The 22,269-nt window shown below is 40.7% G+C and overlaps 1 protein-coding gene across 2 annotated transcripts in view; it reads right to left on the bottom strand.

Annotated features, from left to right (window-relative positions):
- Positions 1–22,269, bottom strand: part of cyfip1 (cytoplasmic FMR1 interacting protein 1) — a 189,334-nt gene that overhangs the window by 19,549 nt on the left and 147,516 nt on the right. For both annotated transcript variants that reach the window (XM_043692305.1, XM_043692304.1), the window contains exons 24-25: positions 16,364–16,507; positions 14,065–14,155 (exon numbers count right to left, since the gene is read on the bottom strand). In XM_043692305.1, coding sequence (XP_043548240.1) covers positions 14,065–14,155; positions 16,364–16,507 — 235 coding nt within the window. The remainder of the gene's footprint in view (positions 1–14,064; positions 14,156–16,363; positions 16,508–22,269) is intronic.

A 22,269-nucleotide genomic window follows, 5' to 3' on the forward strand; every position in this document is an offset into this window, starting at 1 on the left:
AACCTTTTATCCCAACTCTCTGCCTTCTGTCAGACAGCCAATCCTCAATCCATACCAGTAGCTCACCTCGAATACCATGGGCCCTCACCTTGCTCAGCAGCCTCCCATGTGGCACCTTATCAAAGGCCTTTTGGAAGTCTAGGCAGACCACATCCACTGGGTTTCCCCGGTCTAACCTACTTGTCACCTCTTCGAAGAACTCCAACAGGTTTGTCAGGCACGACATCCCCTTACTAAATCCATGTTGACTTGTTCTAATCCGACCCTGCTCTTCCAAGAATTTAGAAACCTCATCCTTAATGATGGATTCTAGAATTTTACCAACAACCGAGGTTAGACTAATTGGTCTATAATTTTTCATCTTTTGCCTTGATCCTTTCTTGAACAAGGGGGTTTCAACAGTGATCTTCCAATCATCCGGGACTTTCCCCGACTCCAGTGACTTTTGAAAGATCTCAACCAACGCCTCCGCTATTTCCTCAGCCACCTGCCTCAGAACTCTAGGATGTAACCCATCAGGCCAGGAGATTTATCAATTTTAAGACCTTTTAGCTTTTCTAGCACTTTCTCATTTGTAATGGGCAACCATACTCAACTCAGCCCCCTGACTCCCTTTAATTGTTGGGATAATCCTAGTAACCTTCCAGATATTTTGTAATGAAATTCTTCAGAGACGTTACATATTTCTAATCAAACTGTTCAGAGATGTTATTACTACCTCTGCTGCAGGTTGGACTTCAACCTGAGCTGCCTGGTCCAGAGTAGGGACATTATCACTGCACAAGGGCCCCCAGTCATTCTCCAAAATAGTTCTTCATGCCCCTAAGTATCGGCCTGCCTCATGAGGTGGCCTGCCTTCTTGGGCTCCAATCCACCTCCAAAATCAGGAATAGTGACAATCAAAAGCAGAAAGTGTCCCAAAACTAACATGCCGGATGGTGTCAGCATCTTCAAGTCTGCAGGCCCCCTGCTGCATCTCCATTCCTGATCTTTTAATTTTGTTTTGTTGGTGGCATTTACTTTTGATCAGCTGGGTGCTTGAAACAAGCAGAAATGTATTACTAAGTCAACAATCATTGCAAACTGTTAACATTTACATAAAACGTTACATCATAGTACAGACCCTTCAGCCCGCGATGTTGCGCCAACCTGTGAAAATAATCTGATGCCCATCTAACCTACACCGTTCCATTATTATCCATATGTCCAATGCCCACTTAAATGCCCTTAACGTCATTGAGTCCGCTACTGTTGCAGGCAGGCCGTTCCATTCCCCTACTACTGAGTGAAGAAACTGCCCCAACAACTGTCCAAAATCTATCACCCTTCAATTTAAAGCCACATCCCCTCATGTTAGCCTTCACCATCAGAGGAAAAGGTTCTCACCGTCCACCCTATCTAACAATTATATGTCTCAATTAAGTCACCTCTCAACCTTCTTCTCTCCAACGAAAACAGCCTCAGTTCCCTCAGCCTTTCCTTGTAACACCTTCCCTCCATACTAGGCAACATTCTAGTAAATCTCCTCTGAACCCTTTCCAAAGCTTCCACATCCTTCCTATAATGCAGCAACCAGAACTTCATGCAATACTCCAAGTGCGACCTTACCACTGTCTTGTACAGCTGAAGCATGACCTCGTGGCTCTGAAACTCAATCCCCCTACCAATAAATGCCAACATACCATATGCCTTCTTAACAATCCTATCAACCTGGGTGGCAACTATCAGGGATTTATGCACCTGGACACAAAGATCTCTGTTCACCTACACTGCCAAGAATCTTAAATTCGCCCAGTACTCTGCATTTCTGATACTTCTTCTGAAGTGAATTACCTCACACTTTTCCATAAGAAATTCCATTTGCCACTTCTCAGCCCAACTCTGCATCTTATCTATGTCCCTCTGTAAACAACATCCTTCGGCACCATCCACAACTCTGCCTACCTTCTTGTCATTTACAAATTTACTAACCCATCATTCTACGCCCACATCCAGATAATTTATAAAAATGACAAACAGCAGTGCCCCTTGAGGCACACCACTGGTAACTGAGCTCCAGGATGAACACACTTCCTATTAATCACCACCCTGTCTTCTCCAGCTAACGAATTTCTGATCTAAACTGCTACATCATCAATCCCGAAACTCCACATTTTAAGCAACAGCCTACCATGTGGAAACTTATTAAACACCTTACTGAAGTCCATATACTCATCAAGGGTTTTACCTTCATCCACCGGTTTTGTCACCTTCTCGGAGAGCTCAATGACCTACCCTTCACAAAACCGTGCTGACTGTCCCTTATCCAATTATTCCTTTCCAGATGATTATAAATCTTATCTCTTATAACCTTTCCCAACACCTTACCCACAACTGAAGTGAGGCTCATTAGCCTATAATTACCAGGGTTGTCCCGACTCCCCTTCTTAAACAAGGGAGCAACATTTGCTATCCTCCAGTCTTCTGGCACTACTCCTGCCGACAATGATGACAAAGATCGAAGCCAAAGGCTCTGCAATCTCCTCCCTGCCTTCCCAGACAAAGGCTCTGCAATCTCCTCCCTGCCTTCCCAGAGGATGAGGATAAATCCCATCGGCCCAGGGGTCTTATCTATTTTCAGATCTTCCAAAATCGCTAAAATCTCCTCTTTGTCAACCTCAATCCCACCTAATCTTGTAGCTTTTATCTCATTCTCACTAGCATTGCCCTTTTCCAATGTGAATACTAACAAAAAGTATACATTAAGCGCTTCCCCTATGTCGTCAGGTTCCACACACAACTTTCCACTACTATCTTTCGTTGGCCCTAATCTTACTCTAGTCATTCTTATTCCTGATATACCTACAGAAGGCCTTAGGGTTTTGCCTGATCATATCCGCCAACAACTTCTCAGAGTCATAGAGATGTACAGCATGGAAACAGACACTTCGATCCAACTCATCCGTGCCAACCAGTTATCCCAACCCAATCTAGTTCCACCTGCCAGCATCTGAGCCGTATCCCTCCAAACCCTTCCTATTCATATACCCATCTTAGATTTTACAATTGTACTAACCTCCACCACTTCCTCTGACAGCTCATTCCATTCACGTACCACCCTCTGCATGAAGAAATTGACCCTTAGGCCTCTTTTATATTTTTCCCCTCTCACCATAAACCTATGCCCTCTAGTTCTGGACTCCCCCACCCAGGGAAAAGGCTTTGTCTACTTATCCTATCCACGTCCCTCATGATTTTGCAAACCTCTAAGATCATCCCCTCAGCCTCCGACGGTCCAGGGAAAACAGCCCTGGCCTATTCAACCTCTCCCGATAGCTCAAACCCTCCAACCCTGGCAACATCCTTGTAAATCTTTTCTGAAGCCTTTCAAGTTTCACTACATCTTTATGATAGGAAGGAGAAGGAGACCAGAACTGCACACAATATTCCAAAAGTGGCCTAACCAATGTCCTGTACAGCCACAACATGACCTCCCAACTCCTGTACTCAATACTCTGACCAATAAAAGAAAGCATACCAAATGCCTTCTTCACTATCCTATCTACCTATGACTCCACTTGCAAGGAGCTATGAACCTGCACTCCCAAGGTCTCTTGGTTCAGCAAGAGGACCTCCTGAGGACCTTACCATTAAGTGTACAAATCCTGTTAAGATTTGCTTTCCCAAAATGCAGCACCTTACATTTATCTAAATTAAACTGCATCTGCCACTTCTCAGCCCACTGGCCCATCTGATCAAGGTCTTGTTGTAATCTGAGGGAACCTCCTTCACTGTCCACTTCACCTCCAATTTTGGTGTCATCTGCAAACTTACAAACTGTACCTCTTATGCTTGCATCCAAATCCTTTATCTAAATGACAAAAAGTAGAGCACCCAGCACCGATCCTTGTGGCACTCCACTGGTCACAGGCCTCCAGTCTGAAAAACAATCCTCCACCACCACGCTTTGTCTTCTACCTTTGAGCCAGCTCTGTATCCAAATGGCTAGTTCTCCCTGTATTCCATGAGATCTAACTTTGCTAACCAGTCTCCCATGGGGAACCTTGTTGAACGCCTTACTGAAGTCCATATCAATCACATCTACCGCTCTGCCCTCATCAATCCTTTTTGTGACTTCTTCAAAAAACTCAATCAAGTTTGTGAGACATGATTTCTCACGTACAAAGCCACAGTGACTATCCCTAATCAGTCCTTGCCTTTCCAAATACATGTACATCCTCTCCCTCAGGATTCCCTCCAACAACTTGCCCTACACGGACATCAGGCTCACTGGTTTATAGTTGCCTGGCTTGTCCTTACCATCTTTCTTAAATAGTGGCACCACGTTAGCCAACCTCCAGTCTTCTGGCACCTCACCTGTGACTATCGATGATACAAATATCTCAGCAAAGAGCCCAGCAATCACTTCCCTACCTTCCCACAGAGTTTTAGGGTACAGTTGATCAGGTCCTGAGGATTTATCCACTTTTATGTGTTTCAAGACACCCAGCACTTGCTCCTCTGTAATATGGACATTTTTCAAGATGGTACCATCTATTTCTCTACATTCTACATCTTCCACGTCCTTTTCCACAGTAAACACTGATGCAAAATACTCATTTAGTATCTCCCCATCTCCTGCGGCTCCACACAAAGGCCGCCTTGCTGATCTTTAAAGAGCCCTATTCTCTCCCTATTTACCCTTTTGTCCTTAATGTATTTGGAAAATCCCTTTGGATTGAATGAAGGCTTCATTCGGAGGTTCACTGAAGAGATTACCTAGTATGGTGACGAAACGTCTGACAACAAACATTCTGGATCAGCGAGTATACCTACATCCAGAACCTCAACCTGAGCTACAAGTCTTCTCAAAACTTGCTAACCCTTTGAATGCTCCTTAACTCTATTTGCCAAAGCTGTCCAATGTCCCCTTTTTTTGCCCTTCTGATTTCCCTCTTAAGTATGCTCCTACTACCTTGATATTCTGAGGATTCACACTATCTTGTCTAAACCAGACATATGCTTCCTTCTTTTTCTTAATCAAACCCTCAATTTCTTTAGTGATCCAGCATTCCCTACACCTACCAGCCTTCCCTTTCACCCTAACAGGAATATACAGTCTCTGGACTCTCATCATCTCATTTCTGAAGGCTTCCCATTTTCCAGCCATCCCTTTACCTGCAAACATCTGCCCCCAATCAGCTTTTGAAAGTTCTTGCCCAATACCATCAAAATTAGCCTTCCTCCAATTTAGAACTTCAACTTTTAGATCTGGTTTATCCTTTTCCATCATTATGTTAAAACTAATAGAATTATGGTCGCTGGCCCCAAAGGGCTCCCCCACTGACACCTCAGTCACCTGCCCTGCCTTCTTTCCCAAGAGTAGTTCAAGTTTTGCACTTTCTTGAGTAGGTACATCCACATATTGAATCAGAAAATTGTCTTGTACACACTTAACAAATTCGTCTCCATCTAAACCCTTAACACTATGGCAATCCCAGTCTATGTTTGAAAAGTTAAAATCCCCTACCATAACCACCCTATTATTCTTACAGATAACTGAGATATCCTTACAAATTTCTCAATTTCCTGTTGACTACTAGGGGGATCGATAATAATAATCCCAATAAGGTGATCATCCCTTTCTTATTTCTCAGTTCAACCCAAATAACTTCCCTGGATGTATTTCCGGGAATATCCTCCCTCAGTAAATCTGTAATGCTATCTCTGATCAAAAACGCCACTCCCCCTCCTCTCTTGCCTCCCTTTCTGTTCTTTCTGTAGCACTGGTATCCTGAAACATTAAGCTGCCAGTCCTGTCCATCCCTGAGCTATGTGTCTGTAATTGCTACGATATCCCAGTCCCATGTATCTCACCATGCCCTGAGCTCATCTGCCTTCACTGTTAGGACTCTTGCATTGAAATAAATACAGTTTATGAGTCCTACTTTGTCCTCTGCTTTGTCCCTGCCTGTTTGACTCGCTTCCTTTCTTAACTGTACCAGTCTGAGATTGATCTCTCTCTCTGGGTCCCACCCCCCCACATTAATAGTTTAAATCCTCCTGAGCGGCTCTAACAAATCTCTCTGCCAGTATGTTAGTCACCTTCCAGTTCAGGTGCAATCCGTCCTTCTTGTACAGGTCACTTCTGCCCCAGATGAGATTCCAGTGATTCAGATATGAATCCTTCTCCCATATACCAGTTCCTCAGCTATGCGTTCATCTGCTCTATCCTCCTATTCCTACCCTCACTAGCTCGCAGCACCGGGAGCAATCCAGATATTACTACTCTCGAGGATCTCCTTTTTAAATTCCCCTCCTGACTCTTCTTAGCCCTCTCTTTAGATCTTGTTTGGCTAACTTATAACTCAAAATCCCCCTAATTAAGCCTTGACATATCATCCTCACATAAGCCTTCTTCCTCCTCTTGACAAGAGTTTCAACTTCTTTAGTAAATCATGACTCCCTCTCTCGACAACTACCTCCCTGCCCGATAGGTATATACTTATTGAGGACCTGCAGTAGCTGTTCCTTGAATAAGCTCTACATTTCAAGTGTGTCTATCCCCTTCAGTTTCCTTCCCCATCCAATGCATCCTAAAGCTTGCCTAATCGCACCATAATTGCCTTACCCCCAGTTATACCTCTTTCCCTGCAGTATACACTTATCCTTGCCCATTGGTATTGTAAACATAACCGAATTATGGTCATTATCACCAAAGTGCTCACCTACCTCCAAATCTAACACCTGGTCAGGTTCATTCCCCAGTACCAAATCCAATATGGCATCTCCCCTTGTTGGCCTGTCTACACACTGTCAGAAAACCCTCCTGCACAATTGAACAAAAACTGACCCATCTAAACTACTTGAACAATAGTATCCCCAGTCAATACTGGGGAAGTTAAAGTCCCCCATAACAACTATCCTGTTACTCTCGCTCCTATCGAGAATCATCTTTGCTATCCTTTCTGCTACATCCCTGGAACAATTCAGAGGCTTAAAGAAAACTCCCAACAGGGTGATGTCTCCTTTCCTGTTTCTAACCTCAGCCCAAACTACCTAAGTGCATGAATCCTCAAACATTCTCTCAGCTGCTATAATACTACCCTTCATTAATAATGTCACGCACCCGCTCTTTTACCATCATCTCTGTTCTTGATGAAACAGCTAAATCCCGGAATCTGCAACAACCATTCCTGTCCCTCCTCTAGCCATGTCTCTGAAATGGCCACATCGAAATCTCAGGTACCAAACCATGCTGCAAGTTCACCCACCTTATTCCAGATGCTCCTGGCATTGAAGTACACACATTTCAAACCGACATCCTGATTGCTGATGCCCTCTCGCGACCTTGTAAATCTATCCTGACCTCACTACCCTCAACCTCCTGTACACTGGAACTACAATTCAGGTTCCCAACCCCTCCCCCAGAGAGCATTAGCAAATCTCCCCAGGATACTGGCACCCCTCTGGTTCAGGTAAAGACCAACCTGCTTGCAGAGGTCGCACCTTCTCCAGAAAGAGCTCCAATTATCCAATAATCCACTTCTATTGGCTGATTGCAGATTTAATATTTTCTTTGCAACTTGAAGGTTTGTACTGGTGAATACAAAGAACTGGGGAAATGTCAACTGATAGCAATGACACTGAAGTTCAATGGCTTCGTGCCACACAGCTGAGCAATACAGGGGCTTGGTAAATATTCCTTCATTTGCTGCTAAAGCACGATATTTGGTCTTGTATGATTGTCTAGAGATTGAGATGATGAATGCCAGCCATGATGAAATCATCCTCTCCCGGTTCCATTAATGAGACAAGCTGGAAGGTCAAGCAAGGGGGAATTCCAGCTCTCTTCAAAACTGCTGGAGAAGTTTCACTCTTCCAAGTATGAAACTTCAAGCCAGCACAACCCCATATAAAAAATATTTAATCTCTAATCTTTGATTTTCATTGAAGGATGTACAGGCATGGTAAAAGAAACTTGGGAGACAGGAGCTATTAGCTGTACTCACTGTCAAACAGTTCTTCTGGGGAGAATATGGGCACATTGTAGCCCAAAAGAAACAGCAGTTCTACTGATTAAAAAAAAGTGAAGCTTCAATAAGTAATACACTTTTCTATAGTAGAAACATAGAATCCCCAGGAGTGTGGAAAGAGGCCGTTTGGCCCATCAAGTCTGCGTTGACCCTCCAAAGAACTTCCCAAGACTCAGACTCAGGCCCAGCCCCCGACCTGATCCCTGGTAATTCCTCATTTACCATGGTTAATCTACCTAGCCCGTGCATCCCTGAACACTATGAGGCAATTTAGCATAGCCAACCCACCTTTGGACTGCAGAAAGAAACCATTGCACTTGGTGGAAACTCAATCAGACAGGTGAAAAGGTGCAAACTCCACACAAACAAACAGTCGCCCAAGGCTGGACTGAAACCTGGCTAACCACTGAGCCACCATGCCACAAAACAATTCTCAAATCCATGAAAGAATAAAAAATAGAAGGGAAGCCTATTATCTGTAATTGAATGAAGAAAACTACTTCTAAAGCAGGTAATGAACATCGCATTTCTTTCAATCACCAGCAACAAAGAAAACTAAGAGGTGAGAAAATGCTACAGTTTTGAAGTCTGCTTGTAGCACTGCAGTGCCAAAGCACCTGTCAATTTCAGTCGCCAAATCAAGATCATAACACGCAAATTATTCCTTACAGCTGCCTTTTAGCGATTGTCAAGGGAACTAATCTGCATATTGGCCACTGTACACACTTTTTCTGGCAAACTACAGCTAAAAATCCAAGAATATGATCTTGGTCATGACCAAGATAGATAGAATTTAAGTTCTATTAACAAACAAAATAAACAGTTGCTGGAAATACTGATGATAGTTTTATGTCTTAAATCTTACACAGGGCACTTATAGTGCAGTGGTTAGTATCTCTATCTCTGAGCCAATACGTCCCAGTTCAAGTTCTACTGCTCCAGACGTATATAATAACATCTGTGAACAGTTTGATTACAAAATATCCATGTCTTAAATGTTATGCATTATATCTTGATAAAGTGCATTGGTGCATGCCATAGATTGTTGTGTATTTTCACATTGTAGAACATTAAGGGCAGAAAAGGTCATGCCAAATGTGAGAGACCCCTAACACTAGAGGAAATAATGAACACTGATCTGACACTTCCAAACAGCTGCAACTGAAAGTGGAATTGACTACTGAATGATTTGATTTGTGATCAATGATCAATTAGCTGTCAATTGATAACATCATGCATTGAATATTCATTAATGCAAAATATGGTCTCTGGTTCCCTTGTGGATTGCTAACATTACCAGAATTGGGATAGCACGTGCGAGAATTTCGGCAGAAAGTGCAGGACGAGAGGATTCCAATTAATTGTTTCAATTAGTTCTTGTAAATTGGACTTAGAATTTCCTTTTATAAACCAAGCTCAACTTATTCGTTGCTCAGCACAGTTCTTTTTATGAACTTATGAACAGAATTATATATGGATTTCTGAGGTAGTAGCCCATCACATGACTGTGATGATTTCATCCTGTACTAAACCCAATTGCATCTCCTTTTCCTTTTTGCCTCTCCTTCCCATGCACTGAAATCCCTCAGACATTCAGTTCTCAGCTTTGGTTATTCCGCAAATATATTGAGCTCATTTACAACTATTTGCACTGTTAATTTGTCTATCTTGTTGCAAATATGCTGAGTGTTTAGATACAGGATGTAAGTTTTTAAAAACATTTTTACATATTATTTTGTAGTAGGGTATAATTTGTTGCTAGCCCTTATTTCCTCTGTCTCTGCTTTTCTTTCTTTCATTCCTATCTTTTAATGTTTCCCTGTTATGTCTCCCCATTCAGATTCCCATTCCCTTGTTATTTCAACTTAAACTCTCCCCCACCATCTGAATGAATGTCCAATGAAGATACAGGCCTTGGTCCCGCTAGGGTGTAACATGTCCAACTTGTACAGGTCTCATCTTCCTCAGAATCAGTCCCAATGCCTCAGGAATCTAAATCTCTTCTGCTACACCATTTCGCCATCCATGCATTCATCAGCCTCCCTTTCCTGATTTCACTAGTACATAGCACTGGAAGTAATCTTGACTTTGCGACCATGGAGGTCTACTTTTCAATTTATTTCCTAGCTCCCTATATTCTACTTGCAGAACCTCATCCCTCACTTTCAATTACTTTTTTGTTGAAATTACTTTGGGTTAGTTCCATGACATTACCATGTCATGGAACCAGAGGTAAGGTAACCAGAGACCATATTTTGCATTACTGAATATTCAATGCATGATGAGGAGAGAGCCAGAACCCAAAACTGAGCATATGAAGCCATTGGTGCTGCATGGAGCACAACACTGGCTGTTCACATTCCTTCACGATTAATTCCACACTTAGATTTTGAGCAAATTTCTGTTCTCATTATTAGTCTGATTTCATCCTTTATGAACAATACCACCCGTACTCCTAATTCTCCCACTCTTAAAGATTTGACTTCAGTCAGATATTGCTTTTGAGTGATGTCTGTAGGTTGATGAATTCAATAAAATACAATATTCCACACAACTGTGCCACAACAGAATGATATGCAGATTCCTGTCCTCATTTTCTTACATATGAATTCTACAGTTTCACCCAGATGACAATAATGGATCAAGGCCAAGCTTGCACTGATCCATTCCAAACGTCTCATCCTGTGACTAATGGGATATCATGAAAGGCATGGTAGCTAAGAGGCATTTTTCAGGAAAATGTAGGCCATTTGAACCTTTATAAAAGACTTTTCCATTAAATTTTTTTTAGAAACTCGCTAGTTACCAATACTCACAAATACAGAATGTGGGCTTTGCTGGCTGGGACGGCATTTATTGCCATCCTTGGTTGCCCATGAGAAGCTGGTGGTGAGTGCAACAAAACTTCACTCTCAATTTTGTACACAACACTGACTTCCATTACAAAAACAGAAATTGCTGGAAAAGCTCAGCAGGTCTGGCAGCATCTGTGGTGAGAGTTAACGTTCCGGGTCGAGCGACCCTTCCTTAGATTTACAAAATCTGTAGTTCTTTCCGTTTTTAGTGACTTCCGTTATTCGGGCATCATGAACAGCTTCCTTGTTTTTATGGAATAAATACTGCGATCAAAAAGATAATAAATGCTTAAAAGCAGTTTGCACAAGGGATTCCATACATTAAAATGAATATCTGCCTTATCATAACTGCACTGAATTGAAAGCCAGTATGATTTCACAAAACTACATTTCTGAGTGCCACATTATTAAACGAAATTTCACTTCTGTGGGGTGCACATTTGAGAATATTGAATAAACAAGGTTTTACAGAAAAAAATGGCAGAACAGATAAGATATTCCAGTTTCTCGTCCACTGATTAACCTCATTTTTATTTTCTTTCTAAAATATAAAATTGTTCATTTTATGTGGGCAGTGCAGATTCATTGAATATGAATCTTCAGAAAAACAGACAAAGGCATGCTCAATCATGACTAATTCATTACAAAGACAACCTTTTATTGGATTGGAAAATGCCGATTGGAAATTGTAGCCTCCTCTTAAAAGACCTAAGGGTTAATAATATTACATGCCATCAATAGTCATTCTTGAATCATTGGGGGATCCTAAAAGTTTGCAGTATTGCTCAAGTTTAGTTGTTTGAAAGCAAGCGACAGCTGGCCTCTGGTGGTTCAATCCCTCAAGTTTAGCGTAGCCACCTTTATGTTCAAGCCTTCTGTGGCCTTTTCTCTGCTTAGCTTTGTAGACTTATCTAATAGAATAACCACCCTAAAAATTGTTCATTCTCCAAGTTTGGTCTGCAGCGTACTTCTCATCCTCATTACAAGCAGCCATGATTTCAGCACCTAAAGCTCCATATTCTGGAATTCTCATCATAAATCTCTCCATTCTGCTCTTTCATAAAAACTCTTAATTCCTATCTTTTCAACTAAGCATTTGATCACTTTTCTAAAGTCCCCCAACTATGCTCAATGTCTTTTTATATTAATTCATTGTAATATTTTCCACATTCACTTTATTCGCCCATGGGGTGTGGGCATTATTGCCGAAGTCAGTATTTATTGCCCAGTTCTGATGTAATGAAGGTGATGACGGTGAGCTACCTTCTTGAAACACTACAGTCTTTGGGTGTAGGGACAGCCACAGTGCTGGTATGAAGAAGGGAGTTCCAGGATTTTGACCCAATGAAAATGAATGCTGGAACATCAGAATTAGGAGCAGAAGCAGGTAATTCAGCCCTCCACAATTTAACATGATCATGCCTGATCTTATCATGTACTCAGCTCCATGCTCCTGCCTGCTCTCCACAGCCGTTTATCCCACCTTTCATCAGGAAGGCACTTATTTCTTTCTTGAGTCCGTTGATTGATTCTGCATCCACTGCACTCTGGACTAGTGAGTTCCACAGATTCACAACCCTCTTAAAAAGTAATTTCTCCTTATCTCAATTTTGAACCGACTGCCTCTCACTCTAAATCTATAACCTCTAGTTCAACACTGTCCCACAACAGCTGTTCAAATTCCACCATATCAACCCTTTTTAACATTTTTTATACCTCAAATCAAATGCCCCCCTCCATTCTTCTGAACTCCAGCGAATATAAGCCCAAGCTATTCAGCTGCTTCCCATACAACTGTCCTTTCATCCCTAAAATAAATCTGGTGAACCTCCACTGAACTGCCTCTGAATGAAGGAATGAACAAAAATATAGTTCCCGGTCAGGATGGTATGCGACTTGGAGGGGAATATGCAGATGGCGGCGTTCTCATGTATCTGCTGCCCTTGTCCTTCTAGGTGGTAGTGGTCATTGGTTAGAAAGTTGCTAAGAAACCGTTGTGAATTTTGAAAGGGCATTTTATAGATGGCACATACTGCTGCCAAAGTGTGTTGTGATAAGCAAAATGAGCATTGAAGGTAGTATTTCGGGTGACAATGAAGCATGCTGTTTTGTCCTGGATGCTTCTCATCTTTTGGAGAAGCACCATCCAGGCAAATGAAGATTATTCCAACACCTATGTGGCTTGCAGATGGAAAATTGGAGTTAAGTTACTTGTTATAGAATTCCAAGCCTCTGACCTACTTTCATAACTGTAATAGTTATACAACTGGCTTTGTTTAGTTTCTGGTCACTGAACCCTCAATGTTGATTTGGAGGAGCCGGTGTTGGATTGGGGTGTACAAAGTTAAAAATCACAACACCAGGTTATAGTCCAACAGTTTTAATTGGAAGCACACTAGCTCCGAAAGCCAGCGTGCTTCCAATTAAACCTGTTGGACTATAAACCTGGTGTTGTGTGATTTTTAACTCAATGTTGATGGTGGGGAATTCAGCAATGGTAATGCCATTGAATGTCAAGGGGTAATGTTACTTAGCACTTATCAGGTCAAGGCAAGATGCTATTCAGATCTTGCTGTATATGGAGACAGACTGCCTCAGTACCTGAGGAGTCATAAATGGCACTGAACAACATGCAACCATTAGTGAACATCCCTACAGCTAACCTCACGGTAAAGGGAAGCTGTTGGATAAAGTTGTTCTGTAAATAAAGTTAGTGCTGCACCAGTATTCTCAGCAACAATCTTTACTTAAGAAAAAAAAATTATAAGTAAGTTTGAAGGTTTAAAAACAGTCATAAGACAATCTAGCTCACCTTCTACCATCAAAAGTAGATATATAATACCACACTAATGGAATAATTCTCTAATTATTCTCTAATCATGAGGGAGAACAGAATACAGGATGATGATAAGAGTTAAATGAGAGGGATGGAAGGAAGCAGAACGAAGCAGAAATGCGAGCATAAATTGGGTGGGATGAATGAATATTTTCTGTGCTGCATACACCATGTAAATCAATATATAAGTCATTAGCTTCAAGAAGAGAGAAAAAAATGTAACAAAGAAAACTGTAACAGAGATCATCATTTAAAACCGACAGCAATTTTTTTTGTGCTGTAATCTTTCATTTATCACAAGGTTATCTTTGTCATACAAATTTTGTGAAAGTTTAGAAATTTTATAATTCACACTAACCTGGTGAACCATACTCATGTCTGGGTAAACGGCAGATTTTAGGCATCACTTCCATTAAAGTCTTCACATATTGCAAAATGGTTCCTTGTAGCTGAGGTTAAACATGTAGAGTAGTTTCTGTTAATACAACAGTGGCAATGCATTTTTGTAAATCACAAACATTTAATTTATTCATTAGGCCTCTCAGTTATTACACAGAGAACAAAGGATCTCTGAACAGTTCACTGTGACTCTGCACTTTAACTTCTACCTCCTAATTATCTGAAAAGAATTTTGAGTACTCAGCACAGCATTGCAAATGCAAACGCAAACATTTCCCTTTGCCTCACGATTCTCTCCATCTCTTCCTAATTCAGATATCTGATGTTACCAAAAAACAAAAGAAGAACATGCTTTAATTAAATACGCATGAAGTCTGAAAATAGAACATCTTTATTAACTTACAAATAATCCTCCCAGAGAAATTATAGGATTCAATGCAACAATCAGACTGGCTGTCCACACTCTGATATTGTTGGTATATTTCAATGCATTAATACTTTACTATCACAAATTAAGTTTTGCTACTTCAAATCAAAACAGATAGAAATGAGGATTGGTATCAAGCTAAAACTCTAAGTAACTCTACAGTCAAAACTGTGCAACTGAAGTATCAAATTTCTAGAACAATATAGTGGTGATTATCAAGCCATCATACATGGTAATGTTATGAAGCTGAAGATGTGTACTGTACCTTTGAGAGACAGAATGCTGTTCTGAACTGAGAACTTTTAAGCACCTGTGTATATGACTAGATGGCAGCCCTAGTGTACTGGAAAATTGAAAATATTGTAAAATTTGGCTGTAAAAAGGACACCTGCGTTTTGATTGCTGTTTTGACAATAATTTGAATCTAACCAATTTAAATTATGCCCCAGAATACTAAAACCCAATCGATTTTGAATTTATTGTTTTGCCAACATCAAACCAATGAGACGATCCAATGTTGGGGAGGTATAAAATGTGGACATTTTGAAAATTGGTCAGAGTGCAACTGCTGAAGTGACAGAAATGCATGGAGTGCTAACATCTTGCTCTCCAAGAAATTAGGAAACACTATCAAAGGTAACTTTTCATGTGAAACATATTTGCAGTAAAAAGACGACAGGGAGATCCTCAGCTGGAAGAAGAAAGACACAGAAGACGACAGCAGCAGGGTGGATTTTGAAATAAAGTTGATATATCAAGTCTCTTATTGGAACAGTATATTGTTATAGAGCTGGAGGCAGATAGTAAGCAGTTAAGAGAAAGAGGGGGACTTAGAAATGTGAATAATTGTTTAATGTTCACTTTTAGACTTAAAATAAATTGATGTTATTTTCTTTAAATAATGGAATTTGCGAGTTCTCTGTCACTCATATTTTAACAGATTACAAGGTGAGACGAGCTATTTTGGGTGTTTGGTTTACGTAACAGAGGGGTTCACCTCCATATTGTAACAATAAACATGAAAGCAAATCATTTAGCCATCAACTCTACACCAGTGTGTGTCCCCACTTAATCTGAGCCCACCGCTTTTCTCATTTCACACATCCTGTATTTTTTTTTCCTTTACCAAGCAATTACTTAATTCCTTTCAAAACCAGGTCAGATTGTCATGGTGATGAAAAGAAAATATACTTCGTGGAAGATAGATTTCAATGATTATTATCAAATGTTTCTAGCTCTTGAATTTGGACTAAAATATCAAAATATGGTTAATTCCAACTCAGTAAAGAGTTGCTAGGTTCTGGCCTAAATTAATCAATTTCTATTCTAGTCCCACAAGCAGCCAAATTTATATGATAGCCTCCTTGCAAGAGCCAACATGCAGACAGATTTCCAAATTTTGTCCATGTCAGAAACCTTGCATCCAATAATGCCAATATTTAGTGCTGTGTCATAGCATAATACTTCAACTTAAGAATTGCCAATACATTCTATTTTGTTTCCTTCTACTTTTCAATCCACCTAGATTGATCTTTTTCTGATATGGATGAAGCATAAGTAAACATTCAAAAACTTGTGACAGATTTTGGTCTGTTGTGCTTTTAGGATAATTAGCCACATCTGGACAAACAGCTTTATAATTAGTTAGAAAGGGAAGTGGAGGGATAAAACGTATCCCATTACATAAAATACGACCAAAGGCTGACCCTTTTATGGTTTCAAGAGTTTCCCTTAGCATATTAAAGATTACTTGCTGCAGCAAAAGCATTTGGAAATTGAAAAATTGTACGAGACTCAAATAATAACAATCCAATTTACAAAATATACTTACTAGGCTTTTAACAACTTTGAGCAGTTCCTCCATTACCACAGCAATTCCTTGATAGCCCAGAAGCTTGCAAATCGCTTTAAAATGTGGAGGGCCCACAAAATTTTTGTAGTTGCTGTAAATGCTGCTGTATGCCAAGTTCAGAGCCTGCAAAAATATGTATACTGATGGTGACTGACATGATCAATTATTGTAAAAAACACATCTGGTTCATTAATGTTCTTTCAACAAGAAAACCTGCCTTCCTTCCCTCGTCTGGCCTACATGTTTCTCCACACCCACAGCAATATGATTAGCTACAGAGGAACAACTATAAACTATAGAAAGACTGAGGAGGTCTGGTTTAAAACAAACATACTAATTCAGCTAACTACAAGATTTGCTGGGAAACAAAGCTTTTAGTCCCAACCAAATTTACCATTAATAATCCAAACAGTTTAAAAAGCTATTATTTTATCATTAATTGGCTATCTCTGCCTGAAAATCCAGGATGATGATTGCAGAAATGTTGTTGTATGCTGTCAGTATAGCTTAATAGTAGCATCTTCATCTCTAAATCAAAAATTCATGAGTTCAAGTCGGATTCCACGGAATTGAGTACACAATGTACACTGACAAATGTACACTGACAATTCAATGGACTACAAATGGAATAGTTCACTGTTGGAAGTGCAATTTTCAATAAAAGACATTAAAATACTACTCTTTTTCCAGTGCACTTAAAACATCCAAAGGCTCAAAAAAGGTAATTTCTCTTCATTTATCCCTTAACCAAATATCACCATATGTAAGGTTTGACTTTACTTAATTGTTCACAGTCAATATTCCTGTTCTCAGATGCTTTTTGCCAACATACGTTTAAGTAACACAAATAGCAATACATACAAGTCAGGTTACCCAAGGGATAGTTCTAGAAATTAACACCGAAAGGTGGCATCAGGATGTCCACACTATGAATGCAGCAAGTCCTCCAGCATTATTAGGTCAACATAAATGATGACATTGACAATAGAATGACCATTCATCCTTGGAGCCCAAAGATAACGATTTCCCCATATTTGAAAGTAAACCAAAATCTGGCAAAAAATGATTCTATTTCATTAATCCATCATTCCACTTCACAAGGAAAGAATTAGCGATAATAGGCATATGCCAGTAAAGCATAAACAGCATCTGATTCACCACATTGTGCTTGAAACAGAGACTAGCTTGGTTTGCTAATCATAAAATCCATGCAAATGTTTTTAATGCAGATCGTTAGTGTAACAAATTTACAGGCAGGTAATATCAATGATTTGTGCATTTATGGTCAAGACTTTTAACTAGCTCCATGCTGTATATCTTGAATAAGATTGAACTATCAATATTTAAGGTTAACTATGAATTTACAAATTTGTTGACAATTGATCTTGAATGCAGCAAAGTCAACTGATAAGCAACCCAACTTGCCAAATATTGCTTTCATTACTTATTAATGAAAGCAATCTTTTTTTAAAGATACAAAAGAGAAATTACAAGTGATATTTGAAAAGGTCACATTACCAAGTTTGTAATAGTGGATTGAAAATAAATGTTGCAGGTACAAAGTTAAAATAATTTTAAAATGTCCTTTAAAAATGAGACACTATGAGAAGTGTTATCAAACTTGAACAGTAATACAAAATAATCAAAGTAGTTAAACATAGGCTAACAATGAGGGAGGGCAGGTGAAAGCATGAATAAGGTGTAGGGACAAGGAGGATGTTTGGCACAGGATGACGTGAAAGTACAGACGCAAGAGGAATATGACTGAGCATGCTCCTATGGTGCCCTCCTCCACAGAGGCCATGACTGGGCTGTTCCCCTCTCGTGACGTACAAATGATAGTGTGGAAAATTGGATTCATGGACAAGGGTAAGAGATGACTGGGCAGAGGATGAAGGTAAAATACAAGCAGAAGGCGTGATGTTTCTGGGTGCTCCTAAAATCCTCCACACTTCCCTCACCCATCCAACGAGACAGTGGGGTGCATGCCCCAACCTGATGCCTAAAGATGGGTGCCTCTCTACCTTGAGACTGCAAGGTGGATGCCCTGCACACTATCTGGAGGCTCTAGGTCCCCAGGGAGCAAGAAGATTGCTCCTCTAGGAAGAGTCTGAGAGTGGGAAGAAGGGGCAGCAATTGGATGGAGGTGGTGCGGGAAAATAAAAACAGGAGAAAGATGGGGGAGGGAACCTTTTACAAGATCCCACCTGGAAGACGGAGAAAGATGATTAAACCACATGGGATCCAGGTAACTTGGCAAATTGGATCCAAAATTGATTTAATGGTAGGAGACAGAGGGTGTTGGTAGAAGATTTTGAGTGACTGTAGGCTGATGTCCATTGCTGTTCAACAGAGTGTCTTATTGTTTTTGACATACTTCAAATGGTATTGAAGAAAATGTGTGGGAGATAAGTTTGTGGACTGTATGAACATTGCCCAGGTGGTTAATAGGAAGCAAGGTGGTCTTAGATTACAGGAGGATATAGATAAGTTGAGTAGATCAGTGGCCGTTGGAATTTAACCCTGAGAAATGTGAGCTGATGCACTTTAGTAGTAGTAACAAATTACGGGAACATTTAAGAATGATAGGACACTGGGAAGTATAGAGAAAGAGAGAGAGAGAGCGATCATGGGGTGCTTGTCCACAAATCTCTGAAAGCAGCAGAACAGGTAAATATGATATATAAGGCAACATATGGGACATGTGGCTTTAACAGTCATGACATAGATTAAAGGAGCAGGAAGTTTATGTTGAAGCTGTACAGAACTTTGGATAGGCGTGTGCAGGTCTGGTCACCAAACGAAAGAAAGGAGGAGACTGCGCTGGAGGGAGAGTGTGTAGAGAAGATTCAGCAGCCTGTTGCCATTGATAGAGGCTGCACAGGCCCTAACGTAGAAGCTAATGGAAATCTGGAATGTATTGCCTGGGAGGGTAGGAAGCAGGAAACCACACCACCTTTAAAAGGTACATGAATGAGTATGGGAAAAGTTGTAACATTCAAAGCCACCAGCCGAGTGCTGGAAAGTGGGATTAATGTAGATGGGGTGGTGCAGACGCAATGTGATCGACGGGTCTCTTCTGACTCCATGAAGTAGGATGTGGGGGAGTAAAGTGTGGATGGGAAAGAGGGGGAATGGGTTAGCCATTACTATCACAATCTTTGATCGATATAAAATACAAATATAAACATGTTTATAATCACAGACAAAAAGGTGATTGTAATTGGGAATCTACCTTGTATTTAGGTGTACAGGGATAGGACTTATACAAATAATGTAAGGGTCTTGGGTAATGAGGGACCTTGGGGTTCAGGTTCATAATTCTTTCAGATTTGCATCACAGGTAGACACGGCAGTTAAAAGGCACACTTGCCTTCATTGCTCAGTCCTTTGAATAAAGGAGTTGGGAAATCATGTTGAGGTTGCACGGGACATTGGCGAGGTCACTTCTGGAGTAATGTGTCCAGTTCTGGACATCCAGTTATAAGAAGGATATTGTTAATCTGAAGGTTTCAGAAGACATTTATGTGGGTGTTTTCATGCAGAGGGTGGTGCGTGTATGGAATAAGCTGCCAGAGAAATTAGTGGAGACTGGTACAATTGCAACATTTAAAAGGAATCTGGATGGCTATATGAATAGGAAGGGTTTAGAGGGATATGGGCCAAGTGCTGGCAAATGGGACTAGATTAGGCTGGGATATCTGGTCGGCAAGGACGAGTTGGATTGAAGGGAGTGTTTCCGTGCTGTACATCTCTATGACTCTATGTTGCCAGGTATGGAAGGTTTGAGTTATAAAGAAAGGCTGGGACATTTTTCCACTGGAGGGTAGGTGATTGAGAGGTGACCTTATAGAAGTTTGTGAAATCATGAGGGGTATAGCTAGGGTTAATAGTGAGCGTCTTTTCCCTAGGATGGGGGATTTCAAAATTAGGGGGCACATTTTTAAGGTGGGAGGAGAGAGATTTAAAAAAAGACATGAGGAGCAAATTTTTTTTAATAATGAGGGTGGTTCGTGTGTGGAATTAACTTTGAGGACATTTAAAAGACAGTTGAATAAATACATGAATAGGAAAGGTTTGAAAAGTGAGAAATTTAGTTTGGGATTATGGTTGGCATCGACTGATGGACTGTGCTGTATGACCCTACACTCTATAACAACCCAACATGTAGCTTTGAAGAAAAAATCCAAGAATAACTTTTTTGTATCTTTTTCTATTGATCCAATTACGAGCAACAGTGAAAGCAGTTTTCCAGAATCAATCTTGAACAGTTGACTGACATACTTTCAACCAAACACTTTTGAAATCAATCCCAAGCAGACAATCCAGCACAGTAATTTAGCAAAGCTGTGCTTACAGCTCGTCCATAATGGAGTCAATCAATCTTGGGACTGATTCAGTTTTCATCTCGTATCTGCACAATTATTGCACTAGGGGTGGCAAGATAGCAATCAGCTGAAGGAAAGACAGGCCAAAAGACGATAAGATAGATATATACAGGTCAAGGATTGAGCCTTCTTGCCCTATAAAGCTGAGCCACAGACACGATGGTTTATTCACAAATGTCAGATGACATTTTCTTGCCAATATGATTTTTAGTCATATTTTTAATGTTAAATGTTAACACAAGAAACGCCTTCTGCAAACATTTAGAGCAGAAATCTTGTTTGTGAACAAATATCTGTAACAATCTACATTTTCACTGAATGCTGTGGAGTGAGACCCTCCTATTGTAGTGGAATTTTCCTAACAATTACGAAAACTTAACATCCATAGGCAAGTTACTAAATTAATGAAAACTAAAGTAATTGTTGAAAATACATAATCTACAGATGCTTACTAGTTTGTCATGCGTTAAGTGCCTTCTTAACTCGCCTCATTAATATTCAGCCTCCCATCTTAAACTTGCCAGGCAAGTTTGACATCCGGAAAACCTGTCAAGGAAACAAGAGCAACCCTCTTACGGATTCAGCCAACCGCTTGCTTTGAATGACCTCATGTTGGAAACTGAGCACCAATATTGCAGGGTTTCCACTGTGGGCACCAACCTCACAAACCACAGACAGCACCTGACATGTACTGGCCTCTTATAATACTCATGCTACATCTCTGACCCACTTACAGAATGATTTTGCACTTCAACGCTGCACTTGCAACTATCCCTGCAGTACTGTAGTCTGAACACTTTACACACTCACACTCAGCTCACGGACTGGACCAGGATACATCTCCAGGCTCTTTGCTCAGTGTCATAGTGCTCACTGATTGAGTCTACACAGCATCTAAATCTTACATTGTGTTCAAGGTTTGTGAGAAGATTTGTAGCTTGGGTGCTCGTTGCTGTGGTTCTGTTCGCCAAGCTGGAAGTTTTTGTTGCAAACGTTTCGTCCCCTGTCTAGGTGACATCCTCAGTGCTTGGGAGCCTCCTGTGAAGCGCTTCTGTGGTGTTTCCTCCGGCATTTATAGTGGCCTGTCCCTGCTGCTTCCGGTTGTCAGTTTCGTTGTCCGCTATAGTGGCCGGTATATTGGGTCCAGGTCGATGTGTTTGTTGATGGAGTTTGTGGATGAGTGCCTCCAAAGCCAAAAATACCTCATATTACTGCTGTCTTGCCATGCCATTTAGCATGAACCCAACACCAGGAAGCCTGTCATGGTTATGAACAAACTTCTGTCAAGGCGAAGGGAATAGTCTTCATTCAGAGGCTTTTGGCACAAATAAGGTGTGGCCATGCTCGGGGCAGTCAGAGGAAAATCCTCTTCTCAAATATGTTAGGCAGCCCAACAATCTTGTTGCCCTGTTTCCTTCATGGAATGAAACAGACAAGCAGGTACTTGTGGGAGATTACAAGTGGTATGCACAGTTATGACTGTTGTAAGTGGGGAGG

This window comes from Chiloscyllium plagiosum, chromosome 6, assembly GCF_004010195.1.
Source record: "Chiloscyllium plagiosum isolate BGI_BamShark_2017 chromosome 6, ASM401019v2, whole genome shotgun sequence".
In the NCBI taxonomy this organism is placed as follows: domain Eukaryota; kingdom Metazoa; phylum Chordata; class Chondrichthyes; order Orectolobiformes; family Hemiscylliidae; genus Chiloscyllium; species Chiloscyllium plagiosum.